The 20090-nt window shown below is 36.8% G+C and overlaps 1 protein-coding gene across 6 annotated transcripts in view; it reads right to left on the reverse strand.

The window, feature by feature from the left end:
- The window catches only part of TTC7B (tetratricopeptide repeat domain 7B), a 122011-nt gene that overhangs the window by 90848 nt on the left and 11073 nt on the right, over positions 1 to 20090 (reverse strand). For 4 of the 6 annotated variants that reach the window (XM_048947986.1, XM_048947981.1, XM_048947982.1 and 1 more), the window contains exons 2-4: positions 11896 to 12050; positions 10647 to 10815; positions 232 to 362 (exon numbers count right to left, since the gene is read on the reverse strand). In XM_048947986.1, the coding sequence (XP_048803943.1) occupies positions 232 to 362; positions 10647 to 10815; positions 11896 to 12050 (455 nt within the window). Of the gene's footprint in view, positions 1 to 231; positions 363 to 10646; positions 10816 to 11895; positions 12051 to 14355; positions 14473 to 20090 lie in introns of those variants that run through there. The other 2 variants (XM_048947983.1, XM_048947985.1) reach the window with 2 other exon arrangements.

A 20090-nucleotide genomic window follows, 5' to 3' on the forward strand; every position in this document is an offset into this window, starting at 1 on the left:
GCTTTCAATGAAATCAAAAGCTTGAAAGAGTGATAAATGAAGCATTTACTTATCAGTCACCCAAATTAAAGAGGAAGCTAAGAATTTGGTCAATCTAGTGAAAGAGAACTTTCAGAAAGGTCATCCTGCAATGACACAATGGAAAATGAACCTGAACAGATGAGAAAACAACCAGATGAGTAACCAAATGAGTAACCATGCAATTCTTCAGCTCTACAGAGATTAGCTTACCCTTTCTATCTCCTGAAGGTACAGAAGAGCAATATCCCCAGCTTTCTCATAGCACGTAACAATTTCTTGTTCACGGTCCACATGGAGGTTGCTAGCTGAAGAAGAAATTGGCAGCTTCTCAAGACAGAGACCTGAATATAAAACAATTTCATAAGAAGAATTAAAAAGTAACATCATATAGTACTACAATACTACATAATAATGAGACCCTTCAATGAGGGGAAGAAACAAAAACACACACAAATAAATGAAGTTGTGGTCCTCTGATACAGACACAGACAAATAAATAATACTGATGTCTCCTCAAAAAAAAAAAAAAAATAAAATAAAATTGAAAAAAATTTTTTTTGCAACTTTGATTTGAAAGAACATTATGATGGTCTACCAAAGAAGTGTCCAGTGTGTTTCTATATTAGTTTTAAATCACTTCATACAAATCTTCACTTTTCCTGAGTGAACACAGCAACAAAAGAACTGACAAATTCCTCTTAAATGTCCCTTCATATACACCTTTATAAGGTCCTTCACTGAAAATAAATGCAGCATAAGATACTATGCAGGCAGCAGTTTAAGCAGTAGATGAGTAGGAGAAATTGTTGTGACAAATATCCAAATATATATATATATGAATGCCCAAAAATAACTCAGTATAGCCAACTTTACTAAAAAGTACCTCACTCATCAAGCACAGAAGCCTTTTTCCTCATAGGATTTCACTGGGCTTATCCAACAAAAACGTTATTTGGTGCTTTGATAGAGAAAAGAAAAAAAACAAAACAAAACAAAACAAAACCCTGTTTGCTAGTCTAAAATCAAAGCCCAGCAGCTCTCAATAACCAATTATGTCTCTTACACAATTCACACTTCTATTAGAGTTATTTTCAAAATAATTAGGGAAACCAGCTGGAAAGAATCTCAAGAACAATAACCCAATAACCCACCTGACCAAGGAATCAACCAACCCCAATTTTTTAACTTGCTCTTAAAGCCTCCAGCTCTAGGGATGTCTTGACCTTCCTATGCAATTTATTATAGAAATCAATTATTCTTAAATTATTATTTTTTCCTAATGTCTAAATCCCTCTCCCTACATTAACTACTCCTAGTCTTCTTCACAGAGTTTGTTCCTTTCTTTACAAAACCTCTTTTTAAATGTCTAGAGAAAGAGAAACATGTCTGCTACAAGGAACATCAATTCTCACTCTTGCCATTCTGCCTTGACTGCTAATCATTTTCATCTACTCTGGACACTTTACAGCAGGTTATACCTATTTTGACTTTCTGATCCAAAACTGGATACATATCTCCACTATCTCTGCTTGAAGCCTCAACAGTACTAAGCAGAAAAGATGAAAAAAATCCTGCATTTAATGTAGGATACTTTTTAATACAAATGAACAGAACTGTAGTGCCTTCTCCTCTACTTAAAATATGCAGCAGATCATCAGATCAATCACACAAAACATATCACTCATCAATTACACCCATTGTACAATTTTTCAAATACTGTTTTGCATTAGAAGTATAGCACTTTTCACATATTCTTAAGAAACTTATTTTGGGTCATTATTCCAGCTTGTCAGTAGTAAATGTTGATCTAGAAGAGCATTCAACTGCTCCCATATTAGTATAATTCACAATTTAAATGACCATACGCTCCCTTCATCATCTAGGGCTTTTAGAAGCCATGAATTCCATTATTTGAGGAAAAAAAACCACTACATATAATTACAAATATTGGGTACACACCTGTAGGATGCCAGGTTGTACTAAATCCCATTTTAGTGTGTTGAATGATATCTGTCCATCAGTACTGTAAGGTATGGAGATGGGTTCACTTGAACTCATTTTCTTATTAAAACTTCTTGAGAAAAGACAAGGAATCTGGAGATTATTTACTATTAAACTTGAGCTACACAATATTGGTGAACCCCATATTCTTTTAGAAGATCTGTTAAGATTCAGTACCTCCCCACAAAAGTATAAATCTTGATTAAGAAACGAATAAATAAAGCTACATTTCTTGTTCAAGAAGATGACTTATGCCTACACCAGAGCTCATTGGCCACCTTCTTTACCATTTAGAAACAACACAAAATCTACACTTCCTATGTGTAAACTACACACCCAGATCAGACACAATCCTGACTTTACTACAAACTGCTCTGTTAGAGAAAAGATAAAATTCAGTATACTAATCAAAAACCTGTATGTTCCTTAAGCCCAGCAAACGTGCAATAGACCACGTCTTACAAGCCTGCCAAATCTGAATACAACAGACACTGGACTTTTCTGACATGCTGTGGTTCTCATCTCACATATCTCTAAAAATTAATTTTAGCAACCTTTATACCAACCTTTGCTAATAAAAACACCAAGAGACTGAAAGCATCAGCTAATTGGTAAGATTCATTCCTCCCTACTCCTCTCCCGTGACAAACAACAAGAGCCCTACAGTAATTCTCCACTACATGAAAAATATTACTCAAACAGCTCTTTGTAGAATTGACATGGATTTATTATTAGTATTTTTATAAGTTACGACCACAATTATAGTCTTTTTAATCTGAAAAACTCAGTATACAGACATTTTCTCATTTTACACAAGACTTTTTTTTAAGATGTGATAGAATCTCAGAAATAATCACTGCCAGAAACCAGTACAGTAGGAGCACAACATTCTAATGACCTTCTGATGAAGCACATAATTATATTTCTTATAGTAACCTTATTATACAAGTGCATTCACTGTATTTTTCCTAGGATGTTTCTTGCAACCTGCAAAAATATGTATTTTAAGCACAAAGTGCTTTGGAGCAGGAAGTAAATTGGGAGAACTTCCATGAAATGACGACTTACTAGGATTGATTTATTTGGTTTGTCAATACAATTCAGTACTGTATCAAAAACAAAACCACACAGACTAGAAGAAAAACCTTTAATAAATTACAATTTCTTTATCAAGTTAAAATAAAACAGTTCCTTCACACTCCAATCATTTATATTTTCTTAAGCACAGCTAATGAAGTGCAAAAGTTAATGCATTAAAATACAGGAACATATTTTTAATTAGAAACAGATATAAATAGTAATATAGCAATAACAACCATATAATATACTGCCCATTTTTCATAAGAGTACTGGGAGAAGATAAACAGTGAATGAAAAATAAGGGATTATTATATTAGCCTCCTGGGAAATAAACAAGCAAGTGACAACATACAGTATCCAAAAACACGTGAAGACACAGTATCACCTTAAATCATCTGCTGAAGTGTTTATATATATTTGGACAAGTCAGTTCTCCCCTTTGTGCTTGTTTCCATCTGCCAGGCAATCATCTCTGCTTCTCTCCCGCAAAAGGGCAGGAATTTCTCTACTATTTATAAACTTTTTTGAGATATTCAGTAAAGAGCTGCATGCCACTTCTATGAAATATTACTGTATTTATTGTATAGGGCATGGCTATTTCTTTATTTAGCCTTTATTTTGTTTTATTCGGCAAGAATATTGCACCAGTTGGGATCCCACAAATTGATTTTGATACTCGTGGCTTTTAAGTTTAAGTCCCTCCAACCAAAACCACCTGCAAGTAAAAGCTTTCAACAAACTGGGTCAGTTTTATTTTGGGAAGACATTTATCTCATACGTATCTAATCCTGATATCAAGCAAGATGACTTCTGAGGGAAAAGAAAGTGAGAAGCAGTGAAATGAATACAAGTCCACACTAGTGAAGCTTACATGTTTTGCAAAGTAACTCTAAAATAGATTGTCAAAACAGCAAAACAGCAACAAACACTATTTGAACAAGAAAAGGGTATGTCTGGTATTTCAATTACATGCTAACCAGCAAAGGTTTTCTTTAAATATTTAAATCCTGAATAATTTATAAATTTTTTTGTGTGTGTAAGGTTCAGAAAGCAAACAGTACATTGCCTAATCACTTATCCCAAGTGACATTCATGTCTCTATGGTACCAGGTTAACCATCTCAACTTTTTTTTTTTTTAATAACTAAATATAATACAAGAGCTAACCAAAATACACACACACATACACTAGCCACTACCTACAAACGATGGTTCCCTGATAAGAATGAGCAATGAACTAACAATTTTTAAGAAGTCCCCATGGAATAGATTTGTATAGCTAACAGTTTTTATTTTGAGAACAATAACAGTAACCATGTTTAATTTATTCAATTACAAATCACTTCTAAAAATTTAAAAAAAAAAAAAATTCAAAGCAAACCACTGTAGGAAAACCACTTAACACCCCCATTTCATTTCCCAGAGTAAAACAATAATAAGAACAATAAATAAATTTCTCAAATGTAAAAAGGAATCCACAGAAAACAAAAGGGGGAAAAAGAAAAAAAGCCTGAGGGAAGTCTATCATATTTATAGTGTTGTTTGACCGATGATTTTCCATGATGCCAACTAATGCTTTGCCTGTATAAACGCTAGTACTGAAATAATAATCCTCTGGTTTATCTACTGTCTTCAGTACACAAGTCAAAGGGCAGACAAAAAAATCTGGAAGACTATTTTATACTTCAGTAATATTTTCGCAAGTGAGAAAGAGTTGCAACAATAGAATGGTGCTCCTGGGTTTGCTTGCTGTTTTCCTTATACCTGTAAAACACAAGCCTGAGTATACAGAATTTACTCTTCCCTATGATAAGCAAGGCAGTACTGTTAAGTAACTGTAAAACAACAACAATAAAAAACACCCACCAGCCTTTCATCAGTCCTTTTAAAGAGTTCTGTATTTAGCTTATATTTTTAGAACAATCAAGTACATGGATTACAGCATGTGCTTATTTGTAGTTTTTGACAAAAAATTGAAACCCTAGTTAATGCTATCAAGGAACTCCCACAGTTCGTTTCTAAACTTAGAATGAACACTGCTAATTTCACTTAAGGACTTATTTTTACAAGTCTTCAGTAAAAGATTGTGACTTATTTATAGAAAATGTTTTTTTAAAAAGCAAAGTATGAACTTTTTTTCCTTTCCAATTTACAACCGCTATTTGTTAAGTATTATTGAAAGGAGAAAGACTAAGAATAGAGGAGGAATGGAATGGGCTGCCCAGGGAGGAAGTGGAGTCCTTGGAGGTGTTCAAGAAACATTTAGATGTTGTATTGAGCAACACGGTGTAGCAGAAAATATTAGTGATAGGTGGATGGTTGGACTGGATGATCTTGGGGGTCTTTTCCAACCTGGTGATTCTATGATTTTCTATACAAACAAACAAACAAAAAGCCAACACACTGAAACTGAGTTCTTAAATGTTTTAATACATTCAGTGTTTGGGTTTCAAAGACTGGCTCTAAAAGCACGGAATCACAGAATTGTATGGGTTGGAAAGGACCTCAAGAGATTATCAAGTGCAACTCTCCTATTAAAGCATGTTCCTTTAGTGGAACATAGGAACATTAGGCCACACAGGTGAGTGTCTGGATGGGTCTTAAATAGTAAGAGACTCTACAATCTCTCTGGGTAACCTGTTCCAGAGCTTGGTCACCCTTGCCATAAAGAAGTTCTTCCACATGTTTGGATGGAACTTCCTATGCTCAATTTTTAGGCCAGTGTTCCTTGTCCTATCAGTACATACCACTGAGAAGAGCCAGACCTCACCCATTTTCCTCCCACCTCCCATTAGATAAATATTAATCAGTTCCCTCCACGGTCTTCTTTTCCCTCAGGCTGAGGAAAATGAGGCAAATTTTTGGTTTTCCCTCTTCAATCTCTGTTCAAGCTGGGAAAAGAAAAGGTTTATCTGGAAAAGTTTGAAGCAGCCATGATCTGCAAACAGCCTGCTGATGGACTGCAGCTCTTTAAAGAAGCTGAGTTCCTGACACATTGCCTAATGAGGCTAGGGATCTCTGGCATAATAACTAAAACTTTCATTTAGCATTCTTCCACAAAGAGCTTCTCAGTGTCTGCTGAAATAGGCTAGCAATGTACATGATCTCATTACAATCGTATACAATTAAAAATCAGCGCAGCATCTTTTGCTAACTGCAAAGTAGAAATTCACAGGCACCTGACACTTCTGATGAACCTAATGAGTAACACCACGTTTCTGTAAGTAGAACTAATTAATAGCCAGTCACTTAAATTGGTAAATGCAACATTAAATTTGAATATGGGTCAGCAGCAGTAAAGACAGCCTCAACTTACTCAACACACATCATCTAAATATAAACACATATATATAAATAAAAGCAGCAATAGGGCTACAATCCTATGTCACATTCTAACTTGAATAACATCTCTCACATACTTAACAAGAATGTAGCTGTAATGTAACACAGCTCTCTTGTCAGTACTGTAGTATTGACCTGTACTGTACTGTAGAATACCTGTAGTACCCTACTATTCTATGACAATATAGTAACTATGAACACCATTTCTTAACTATAATCAAAAGTTTGCAGAGTTGAAAACTGGAAGAAGCATCAGACTCATAAATCGCTATGTTTGTTTTTGAGCATCTGTAGAAAGATTCACTGACGTGCAAAACCAAGTACTGTAAATTCATTTTTCAGCCATCTTTACTTACTCAGCAGCACAAGAATCATGTTACCTAAGACTTCAATAAGCTGATTTCCCAGTTAAATATATACTTTTTATTTGAGCGCCACTGACAGGCTGCACCTCCCCAAAGTAACACAATATCCCACTATGCAAGCATCTCATCCCTGCTTCCATAAGCAAACAAAAATTGCTTAGAAACACAGAAGAAATTGCCACACACAGTATTTGAATAAAGCCTATGTGCTCTTTCCAGTATGTTACCTCATTCATACACTGCTGAAAACTTGCACAAACTTAATTGTCCTGATCCCAGAGACCATAGGAGATCCCTAGGAGAATATTAGCTTCAGTCATTAATGAAATGGATTCTAAAAATATACGCTTCCGTGTGATAATAGAGTTACACCAATTTTCTTCTGGTTCATCTTTTAAGGAAAGCATGGTAGGGAAAGCTGGAGTTAGATACACAACCTAACCTAAAAACGCAAGATGAAAAAGGACACACCTATACAGTCTTCAGTTTCTTCTTTATGGATTCAAAGTTTCTCTTATTTTAATTCTTTATATGTTAAGATTTTCCTCTGTCTCAAAATGTACTACTGCCAATTAAATTGATCTAGTGAAGAAAGTAAACAAATAATGAAGAGACAAAATTAAACTCCTGTAACAGAGGTTTGGAAAGCTCCATCTTTTCATTCCTATCTTTTATACAACACTCAAAAATGGCCCCCCTGGTGACTTTAAGTCAGTCACTGAATCTAAGCAAATCATGTCTTAATAAAGTCATAGTTTTGATACTGTAGCTATTCCAATACAACACCTGATACACATACATACAGAGTGCAGACCTGAATCCTGACCTATACTAATCAAGTTTCTAAAGCTTTGCTATGCTCACTTGGCTAGTACACTCAGTGCTGTTTTAACAGACACAAAAACAGATAACTTCTCATCAGATCCCTCTTCCATCTTTCCTCTAGTCAAGATTTACTTCATCACCACACTAGCAATTCTGAGCATTTTCCCTTGTAGAAGTGAAAGCCAGGCACTTTGCAACATCACTTGTGCACTGAGGCCTCTCGTTCACAAGTTCATGAAACTGCATGGTGCAGGGTTGGAAAGAACCCAACACTATGGAAAACAGAAAAGATTTCAAAGGTCATTCAGTAGGATTTTTCTCATAATTTTGTTGAAATCTTACACTGATTTTGAGAAATCTAATGAGATGGTTTCTCTGGAAGCTGTGAAATATCACTACTTAGACATTGTCAAGAGAAGAATAACAATATTTTAATCTTCCTTGCTGGATTTGAACGCCTTTTCTGGCTTTCTCAGTATTACGCCTCTTGCTTATATTCCTACTAAATACAATGTCTTCTGCTAAAGCTAAATATAGCACTGAGACTTAAAGGCATTCTTTAACGAATATTTATGCATATGTAATTCATTTTTGTAATAAAAGTTTTGAGGAAACCTTTGTGAATGCATCACAGCCAGCAGACTGCTTCTGAAGAACTAAAACTAAAAAACAACATTTCTGCTCAGGCACCTCACTCAACCAGTCACCTCTGTTACAGAGAGGAAAGATCAGAGCAAGAAGACAAGCATTTGTGGTGGTCCTATCTAAAAGTAAGAAAAAAATTGTTAATAGGGCAATTAAAAACTACCGTCAGTTTTCAGTCATACGCAGACCAGTATAAAATAGGATACATATCTCCTGTTGGCCGCACATCCAGATGTGCTGGGTTTGCCCACAGGTGGATTGACATGAGGCAACTGAAGCAGGCTTTGGTACTGCCAGTCTGCAGGCCGCTGCACTGAGCTGTGCAGTCAGGCTGATGTGTGCACACGAGCAGTTCCCTATTTCTTGGAAATAACAAGAATTGGTCCATGACTGCCACAGAAATAAAAACTAAAACCTTAGAGAACTTTTTCTCTTTGCATATTCAGGTTATCCTTAAACCTGCAAACACAAATACAAATTGCAGTGAAGCACAAAGTCCCCACAAGAATAATTTTTATTTAATTGTGAAGTAACTACAAACCTCCAGTAACCTCTGAAGAGGTTCTTCAGACTGAAATTTTTTATAGTCCAGTCTTACAAGGAGAAAAATGAAATTTCAGGGGAGGAAGAAAAGAAGAGGAAAATTAACCATACTACTGCTAATTATGTACACTATTTAGCTGTTAATTACTCTAAGTATTTCTAGATATTGAATACGAAATCTAAGACTGCTCTGCGACTTCAATCTTATTCTAGAACACACAGGAAATGACTTACAACCTGTTTGGAGGGATATTATGTTTCATTAATCATCCATTCCAACTGGAAACAGAAAAGGAAAAAAAAAGCAGCACTTCTAGACATGAACAGAACAACAGAAAAGCAATAGTCACCAGGTTTGCCCAGGTAAGCTGGTAACCAGGCACCTAGTATAAAGGACCAAACTAATGAAGTCTGATCAAGATTAGATCATGCTTGATATCACAGACTGCAGTGTTTAAGTAGAAAACTTGAAATCAGAAGCAGTAAAATAAAAAGCATATCTAGGCAGCAGACATGCTTTTCTTCCTCCTTTTCTTTCCTTAAAAGATGAACCAAGAAAAACATTCCAGCTTAGAGAAGAAATTAAGGCAAGAAATCACTCTTACTATTTTCTAATAAATTAATTTTTCATCAAATAAATTGTATAATACCCTTCCTTTCGGCAAAATTGCTTCAATCGTTCTATATTTTCATGAAGTTAAATAAAACAGAGCCAAAAAAGTTGAACCCTGGGAAAAAAAAACTTTGTTAAATTATTGGCATTGAATTCTTTGGAAATACAAGCAAATTTATGCGCATGAAGTTAATCAAACGGAAGAAATTTTCATAAGAAAAACGTGACAAATCCAACACAAATCCTTGCAGATGGGCAGGCTTACAACACATGTAAAAAATCCCCATACTCTTTCCTTTCCACTCGCAGTGAAAACAGTCAATGCCTTCCAAGGGTGTTAGAATCAAACCTTAACCATTTAACAGTGAATGCTACTGAAGCCTCTCCTAATTTATTTGTTGACTCTGACACTCCATCCACCGTAACAAAAAGTATAATGCACTTATGAAACCCAATTAAACATGGCAGACCAAGGCAAACATTTAGACACAGAAAATTCTCATAAACCCACGGTGCACAAACTGCCACTTTCCTCTAAGCACTGAACTCACAGCCCTCCAACGAGTTTTCTAAACTGAAGAGGTACTGCCACCTTCAGACATCAGAGCAGCATTACAATTTTCATTATCCTGGATTCTTCAAAAAGGAAAAAATAAACTTCACTTTTTGAATTATTTTTAAATATATTCAATCCTCAAAGTTTCTAGAAGTTAAACTGCAGAACAAAAATTGTTTTAAGTCCTTTTATCACGTTACGACTAATTTTATGAATTAGCTTACTGTAACCTAAAAATTCCAACATTCACCTAAAAAGCATTGTGAATCAAGGTTCTTCAATTCTGACCATAACAATTGCAAAACTGCATCACTTTTTTAACCCTTAATTTTCAGGAACAGTGATAATAATTCTAGTTTATTGTTACAGTTATTTTGGCATTCAGATATTCAAGGACTTTGAAATGCACATCTAAAAAATTGATGGGGTGACAGCAGTTAAAATGGAAATCTTCATAGAGGTGAGAGTCTTGTCAACCTAGACAAACTCTGATCAGATTAAAGGAGCTAAACTATTCTCTTACTCATCTGCAAATACAGCACTCAACCACTGTGTTAATGATACATATGCTAGTAATTTCTTTAACTTTGGACAAGATATGGATTAACTTCTTAAATACTTGTTCCACTTTATTGTATTGGAAAGAGTAATCTTACCTTTAGTAGAGTATGCTTCAGCAATCATCCGTAACCTATATGGTGGCACAGCAGCTAGCTGCAAATCATCAACTCCAACTCTGGCATATGTGTTCAGAGCTTCCTTGTAGTCACCTTCCACATAGTTCAATTTGGCCATAAGTAGGTTAGCCTCTTGTAAGAATTCTGGCTAGAAGCAATAGGAATAAGAAAGGTTTTATTCCCCATCCAAGCACATCTAATTATTTCTGACAGTTATTTGGCCTGTTTTCGGCATATATTCACCGTGAAAACCTCAAGTAGATTTTTCCTCAAGAGAGCAAAATCCCACCAGAATTCTAACTCCATGTAATATTAGGGAATCTTGAAGCAGAGGTTGAAGTCATTTAGTAATACTCCATCAAGCTACTGAAAAGCATTATCAGACATTTTACATAGTCATATACTTACTCACATGTGCAAGAGAAATACCTCTCTGGTAAGTTCCAGCTTTGCCAGGTAACAAAACTATTTAAAAGCAGTTTATCATTACAACCTCTCCAATGGTTTCAGCACCATAAGCACAACATAGTGTCAAAACTTAAAGTGTGCTCTACAGCCTACATATTAACATAATTTGCACAGTCCCAGAGTGCCAAGGTAGAAGGAAGGTATTCAGAAAAGGATTCAGGGAAGAATGGAAGAAAAAAGGAAAAGAAAATAACTCTCCCAGGCATCACAGAAAACACAAAATAGGAGGTTAGAGATGACTGTAAAGCGAGGTTCTCATCTCTCAAGAGATAGCCATGAATATAGAAATGCCAAGCGATAGAGTAGTTACAGCAATAATTAACTTGTTAAGAATATTTTTTTTAAAGTGGCATAATTATTCCTCTCAAGTATTAACTTTACTTTTCTCCACAAACATAACTTAAGAAATCTTTCCTGAGTACTTATGAGACTATTAAAGAAATTAGTGAAATATTTCATATTTATAACATTTAAATTACTGCAAAGAATGATTTAGTTATGCACTCCAGGTAAAACTTCCACAAAACAATCTGCAAGTTCTTCATGTAAGCCTTCAAGAAGTCAATGAGAATTTTCCTGTTCCTCTAATGAAAGAAGGCAAAGAACTTATGTGAACAAAGATCCATGAAGAAAGAAAGAGACACAAAATAGCACAGCACCAATGATGGGAGTAACAATAAAACAAGAAACTAGAATTTTCTATGTTTTTCTCTATACTCAGCAACATAACCCAGTCAATTTCAAGTTCTGACCAACTTACCTTTAGGTTTCCTCTATCAAGTGCTGCTGTTAGATGCTTCCTGACCTCAGTTAGCTTTGGCCGGGGGCCCCGCGGACTACTGCTCTGCTTAAGAGCATTTTCCTTCAAAAACTGTTCCAGTTTGGACTCTCCAAGAAGAAGTTCTGCCATGTCATCTGAAATAAATTTTAAAAAATAACAACATGAAATTTTAGAAATCATTTTATTTCACTAATATTTCTGTGTAGTTACCATTGCCTCCATTGAAAATTTCCAGACCTGAATTTTAAATACAAACTAAAACAGGCATAGAGTCAACTACTTAGATTTAACATATCAAGTGGGTACATCATTTTACTTTTCAGTTTATCTATTACATGCCTGCTATTGTAGATTTAAGTCTCTTATGTTCTAAGGTATAATGAACTAGAGCATTAATCTGAAGCCAGTACTCTTCTTATTTTAAAAACAACATGTATTTCAAAAGCCTTGTGGATACTGTAGCATTCTGAATTTGTAAAAATTCATTTCTAATACTCATTTTAATGAAAAATCCTGTTTCATAAAATGCCTGTTGTGGTTTCACAAGTATGAACACAAAGATAAAGGATTATTTTTTGACACAAGTTGCATACTGCATGTCATAGAATCCAATAATCATCTGATTTGGAATGAACCCTTACAGATCATCTAGTCCAACTCCCCTGCAATGAACAGGAACACCTACATCTAGATCAAGTTGCTCAGAGCCCAGTCCAGCCTGACCTTGAATGTCTTGAGGGACAGGGCATCCACCACCTCTCTGTGCAATCTGTGCCAGTTCTTCATTACCCTTATTATAAAAAACATTTTTCTTATACACAGTCTAATCTCCAATCCAATCCAAATCTCTTAAAATCAAATTCTTTTAGTTTGAAACCATTTCTCCTTGTCCTGTCACAACAGACCCAGCTGAGAAGTCTGTCTCCTTCCTTTTTACAGCTCTTTTAGATATTGATAGGCCAATATCAGGTCACCTCAAATCCTTCTCCAGGCTGAACGGCCCCAGCTTTTTCAGCCTGTCTTTATAGGAGAGGTGTCCCATCACTTGGATCATTTCTGTCGCCCTCCTCTGGACGCACTCCAACAGATCCACTTCTCTCCTGTACTGAGGACTCCACAACCGGATGCAGGACTCCAGGTGAGGTCTCACCACCTTAAAGGAATGTCACCCAGGATGTCTCTGCTCATTATTTCACATCTGGGCTGTAAGAATATGGCTGTCAACCAGATCTTGTTAAGGCTCCAGCCATCTCACACCTTTCTATTTCTCATCTTTCTCCCAGTTTCTTGAGAGGCATACCACCACTTCTGGAGACAGTTTGTAATACTGAAATTCAAGAAAATTGTCATCCTCTACCTCATGCCTATCCAGGATGATTAAACTTATTTTACTGAAACACATTCAATAGTTCTTTTAGTGAAAAGAGAGCTAGAAACATCATCACCTTACTATTCGGGACTTGAAAATATCACATCATGTCTTGCAAACAATGTTTGCATACTCAAATATGAACTGAAAATAAATAAGTAAAATAGATTTTTAAAAAGGGAGAAAGCAAAATGCTGACCATCAGGAAACTGCTGACAGCCCATGCCCTTTAGCACTATCCTTAGAGGCTATAGGAAGGCATGGAAAGGCCGAGATAAGCACAACTTGGTGTTAATATACCAGAGAAAAACCTTCCTTCAGCAAGTATAAATGCATCAACATTAGCTTGTATTTAAGTACAGCAAGTCTCAGTACTGTGCCTGTTGGACTACTATATGTGCCCTATGTACAGTGCCACTGTACAGTAAGCTACAAAGATCAGTTCTGTCCTGTAATGGCTTATCAACTGAAAAGACAAAAGTCTAGAAAAAAATTTCCATGAAAACTTGAGCTTGCTGCTGATTTTTAAATCTAAAATTTCTAAATTTCACCAAGAGAGCTTAAGAGACCAACCAAATAGCAGAGGTATCAAGGGATTTGTTATTTTTCCATTTACAATTTCAATCTGATGTTCTGGTAATTATATCCATGGTGATCTGGACATTTATGTGTTCTAAACTGTACCCACTCATGTTTAATTGTTTAAACAGTACTGCAGAATGGAAAGATCTCAGCTTCCAGATGAAGATGAGACAAGCCATGTATGCAGCCTGGTTATCAGCCTGCTTAGTTTTCAGGTTTTCAGAACAGTTGCCAGACTCATGACTCAGGTTTGCAGTAACAGTTCCCTTCCTCTGCCCACCACAGAGAGTTTCTCCTGATAATTTTGGTGGACATCTCATCTTTAGACCAGACTGCATCAAGTAATTTAAAGTGTCATGCTTTAATCTATATTTCTTTTAAGAACACCTTTATACCTTCTCAAGTGTTCTGTTTTGCCTAAACTGTGCTCCTCCCCCTTCAATTTGCCCTCACAATGACGAGGCCCTCTGCACACAGCTTCGACTTACCATATCGAAAATGTCGGTCTCTTAGAAGATAAAGAATGAAAAAGTGAAATATTTCCCTGGAGCATCATTACTATGGAAACACTCGACAAAGCAGTGGCACTCAGTATCTTTCAAATAAGTATTAAAGGCACCCGATTCCCAGCCCAAAGCAAACAGTGTTATTCAACAATATACCTACAAGATAATAATAAAACTGCATTAGCTACAAATGGCCAACTAAAAGAAAGCTTTTATGTGCCTATTCAATGCTCGTATGGCAAAAATTTATAGCTGTTCAGCTGTACTAACAAGCAACTGACGGTTTGACATGCATCTGAAAGTCCAGCATACAATTTCTGTGACATGACAAAGAAGTTCACCACTTCACAAATCCTGACTGAAAAGGTTTTCATTTAAAACATCTGATACTTAAGGACAGTTTAAGAAAGCAAAACAAAAAATGTCAATTTGTCAAATGTAAGTTCTGAGAAATGTAAAGACTATTTGTACACTACAGTATTTCACATACAGCCTAGAGCACACAACACTGAAGGCAAACTTTACCTTATTCAGATCATAGTTCCGCACTACACTTCTCCTATCTGCATTTTGCACAGTTGCTATTTTTAATATGACAAGCAATCAAAGCTCCTATGATTTGAAGTTTCTTCTGATAAACTATACCTTAAGTTTGAAATCCCCTGAAGAAATAAAAGTAGAGAAGGACACAGGTTGTTTCCATAAATTCAGTGTTACCAGTGCATGTCCGGGAATTTTTGAAGCAATTCACATTTCGCTGTGCAATTCTGAGAATAGGCTACACCTCGTAGTCAAGGGGTGAAGGAGAGATGACAGCAGAAGGGTCCCCTTTTAGCTTTCTAAGATTTAGTAAAATTGGCTCTCAGCTGTTCTCAAAGGCCACGCACTCCATCCTGTCATACTGGTGTACTCACTCCACTATACCAACATTCTTTTCATTCTGGGAAGCCCAAAGCTAGATGCAGAATTCCAGACATGGTGTCACAAGTGACTAACAGGGAAACACTAAATTTCCCCAAGCTGCATCTGAGCCTCTACCACTGCTTGAGGAACCAGCCTCATCAGTACAGACAGCAGCATAAGGGTACCATGGGCATCCATTTTGTCATTTGGTTTCCAAACCCCACAGAACACCAAAACACTGATCTTCCTTTTACCGCTACCATACTCAAATTAAGACCTCCTTGTTGCTCTTTATATCTCTTACCAGTTTCATCCTCAGCTAAGCATTGCATTTCCCTTTCAAACTCATTAATACACTGGCAATGTCTCTGAGCTTCTCCCAGTCCAGGAAATCACACATGCTAACCCATCACATCTCTAATCCCAGTAAGAACGTTGCTTCGCAGCTGCACACGTTTCTAATTCCTTCATTATCTATACAGAAATATTGACTAACACCTAAATGAGATTGTTTTACTTTCTTTAAAGACACTCAGCCACTACTTTGTTATAGTTTGATTTGTTTTCTGCATGTTCTTGCTTTTCCTTCAAACGTGAATCTTAGTGCAGCTGATAAATATCAATAGCTTGGGTTGCATAGCTTCACTTTCAAGTTGCAAGATATGAAATGCACCCAATCTAGATCTGACATCTCATATCAAATCCCCTTTGTTACAGTCTCATACCAAATTCCACATTTCATTAGCATTGCCCACTGCATTACTATAAACAAATTAAAAATAAATCAGGTATTATGCCTATTATTACCCTGCTCAGATAGAGTTCACATCCCATTCTGGAAGACTGAACCTTCTCTAGCTGTTCCACCTCTCTGGAAATCAAAGCATGTAAACTGCTTGCACAGAAAAGTTAACTGCTTTTACGTAGCAATGCTTCAGTTCAGGTTAGAATTTGGTGTAAAGAACCTAATCAGCTGTGTGAAAGGGACACAGAGATCACTCCAAACCCACAGAACCATTCCTCAGAGCAGGATGCAACTATTTGCCTCGCAAAGAATAGGCACTGAAAAGTCCTTTCAGCAAAGGCATTTTACTAATAATATTTGGAATACTCCCTAGTGCTCTCACTCAGTACACAATTTCTGTTTATGAGCCTCTTGACGCTTTAAAAGGGGAAGAAAAAGTAAGAGTGGACTTGAAAATAATACTTGATGTCAGCACAATAACATCCTACTTTGAAGAGGAACAACTGGGATGAATTCTGCTTAATTGTATTTTTAAAGCAAAGTAGTGGCTAAAAAGTGGATACAAACATGTCCAAATGTTTAAGCTTTAAAAGGTTGATACTTAAGTAGATAATTTCTCCCTGATTTATATCTATCAAAACAGTAAGGTCAACCATTGACATTCTTCAACACTTCAAGTACAAGAATTACTTGTATGATGTAAAATGCCAAAGAAGAAACTTGGACTTCCCTCCTGTATGCATTCCTTTTTAGCACGTCTCAATAGTCCTGGTCTACCTTCCCATCACATGCATTTCTTTAGGTCAAATACAACAGTTTCTTTGTGGAAGGACAGGCTATTAAAAATAAAATAAAAAAAAAATAAGATAACCCCACAAGGGAAAACCATACAAGAGCTGGACGAGATATTTTGTTCATACAAATTGCGAAATTGTCATGGAAGCATGTGAAACAACTAGTTTTGAAAGGTTACATTAGATTGATTAGTAGACAACTTGAAGAAGAGTTAGACATTAAAGAAAGAAAAAAAAAACCCTTTTCCTGCTACATGAGAAAAATGCATTCCCTGAGGCATGAGGATTCTTATATAGCACTGAAGCCATCCCTGTTACTAAAGGACTTGGAAGTGTTGGTTGATGAGAGGCTCAACATTAGCTGGCAATGTGCACTTGCAGACCAGAAAGCCACATGTATCCTGGGCAGCAACAAAGGCAGTGTGATCAGCAGGGGAAGGCAGGAGATTGTACCACTCCGCTCCACCTTTGTGAGATCCCACCTGCAGTACTGCATGCAGCTGTGGGGCCACCAGCACACAAAGGACGTGGACCCGTTGGGGTTCAGAAAAGGCCACAAAGATAATCAGAGGCCTGAAACACCTTTACTTCAAATATGAGCTGAGGAAGATGGGGGGTGTTGAGTCTGGTGAAGAAAAGGCTCCAGAGAGACCTCATAGCAGCCTTCCAGAACCTGAAGAAAAAAAATTCTTCACTCAGAGGGTGGTGAGGTGCTGACATAGGCTGCCCAGAGTAGCTGTGGATGCCCCACTCCTGGAGGTGTTTAAAGCCTGGCTGGATGAGGCCCTGGGCAATCTGGTCTAATCTCTGACTGTGACAGGCAGGTTGGAACTAGATGATCTTGAAGGTGCCTTCCAACCCAGATCATTCTGTGATTCTGTGTTGCCTCTGGAAAATTTAATGTAGCACCCCTCTTTCTATCCCTTCTCCTTCTCCCATGCTAGCCCCTCTACCCTCAGTTTCTTCTCTCTGAAAATGCCTTTTCAAAAAGTGCCATCTCTAACAAGAGACAAGCAAGACCAAAGCCTTAAAGCCTTAAGCCTTCATGCTGGTGTATACTCAGAAACCATCCCGACACCTGAACATGGGAATCAAAGTACTATATATATACCCAGATATTTTGTTCCCATCACTGGTGCAAGTTAAGGAAGCTAACAACCCATATGCTAGCTAGAGATAGTCACACTGCAGCAACACAAATTACACATGCTTTCTTTCAGAGGAAAGATGGGAGAGGAGAAAACAACAGCTGCAACTTATACATAGATCTGATTAAGCATCAAAACAGAAACTGTTATTCCAGGTCATCCACATATGGCACAACACCCCCTTTCCCTGTACCATTGCTATCGAACATGAGAGGAGCAGTGACTGTCAGACTGGCTTTCATCACAGAACTGTTCCACGTGCACAGTTGCTGATGACTAACATGAGAAGACCACTCATCACAGAATGCAAATCATAAAAAATACTGCAAAGCAGGACTTCGTTTTAATTGAGACACTCATTTGTTAAGTCAGTGATTCAGGGCGAGAAACTGGCAGTAAATTTTTAAACTAAAGTAGGTCTGAAAGAAGGCTCTATTGACAAAGCATTAGCTTGAGACCTGTCAACTGTTCCGTGCAAATAAGAAAGATTATTAAAAGCACCATGAAGGTTCCAAGTTCCAATTAGATGGACATTTCTAAAACAAACCATTTACTGTTATACCATAGCTCTAGCAGGGTGATTTCAATCAGTTTTGAATAATCCTTAAGTAATCCTGAAATAATGTAAGTAAAGTTTGAGGAAAAGCTTGGTTTATCTTTCAGCACAATGAGTTATCTAGATTACATTCTTCTATGAAACACATCATTAACAATTAAACTGCAAAAAGATACTACACACCTTGAAGCGTAGCTTTGTTTCATCTGAGCAGGTTTGTCTCAGAAGGAAAACCTGTTTGTAAAGTGTTTTCATATACTGAAACTGGTTTGTCACCTTCAGAAAACTGAGATACTTACAGATCAATATAAAATCAAAGGAGGATATTCATACGTTTTTCTGATAAAGAGTCCATCAATAATAATCACACTATGCATCACAGTTGAAAGCAGAACATTTCCTCAGTGAGGAAGGATGGTCCAGATTGCCCCCCACAGAATCACTGATACTATCCACTTTTCTAATATGAAATCCTCTGCTATAACTACAGAATATAGAATGTCCTGAGTTGGAAGGGATGGGACCAACGAGGATCACCGAGTCCAAGCTTGGCTCCATACAGCATCACCCAAAATTCAAACTCTACGTCTGAGAGCACTGTTGAGACTCTGCTTGAACTCTGGCAGCTTGGGGCTGTGCCTGCTGCCCTAGGGAACCTGTCCAAAAACAAGTCTATTATAATGAGAGACAAGTCTGAACACCTCAGAAATCCAAGTCAAACTGAAGGATGCTTTAGGTAAAATAATCCATGCTTGTTAACACAGAAAGGAAAAGCAAAAAATCTGAATGCTTCTAGACAAGCCAACTGTTTTCTTTCAGCTCAGATATGCTCACACAAAGCATCTTGAGAAGAACCTTGCGTGAGCACAGTTATCCCTTTCTGTAATACATATTGACCTTGACCACCTCAAAAACAAGAATAAAGGCTGGCATAAAGACAGGAGAACAAAACAACACTAACATATCTTTGTAAGGCAGTAGCTAAAAATATCATGGCAGCTGCTCTGTAATTTGAGTTTTACCATTTACTTTTTGAAGAAGAATTCTTATCATAATTCTTGTTCTTATAACAAGATCCAAAGCATTTACAGAAAAGAAAACAGAATTATAAGGGGTATTCTTCATTTATCCTGGATCATGGACGATGAAGAATACTCACTGCTGTTAGTTTAAGACTTGATATGTCTATCTTCAGCATTCCACTGAATTACATGATAAAATATAAAACACAATCAGTCTTCTGAAGAATGCTACCATAACCTCAAGGTGTTTGCTAAAGAACAGAGGGGCTGTTAGCAGGCTATGTGGCAGGAACTCCTCTTGCTAAATTCCTTTCTACGAGTACATTTAGGAGAAAAGGTAAAGAATGGCTGCACTGAACACAGCTCAAACAGTAACAGTTGGAACAAGAACTGAATACAGAACAGGAGCTGTTTCTCTTGCCTGCAGAATCCTTTTCCAACAGGTGATTTAAACATTGTTCTTAATTCCGCAGTATGCCAAGATAAAAATAGTGAATGATTAAGTGCTTCCAATACAATGAATCAATCTACTACCTGTAGTTCTACTGG

This window comes from Lagopus muta, chromosome 6 (assembly GCF_023343835.1).
Source record: "Lagopus muta isolate bLagMut1 chromosome 6, bLagMut1 primary, whole genome shotgun sequence".
In the NCBI taxonomy this organism is placed as follows: domain Eukaryota; kingdom Metazoa; phylum Chordata; class Aves; order Galliformes; family Phasianidae; genus Lagopus; species Lagopus muta.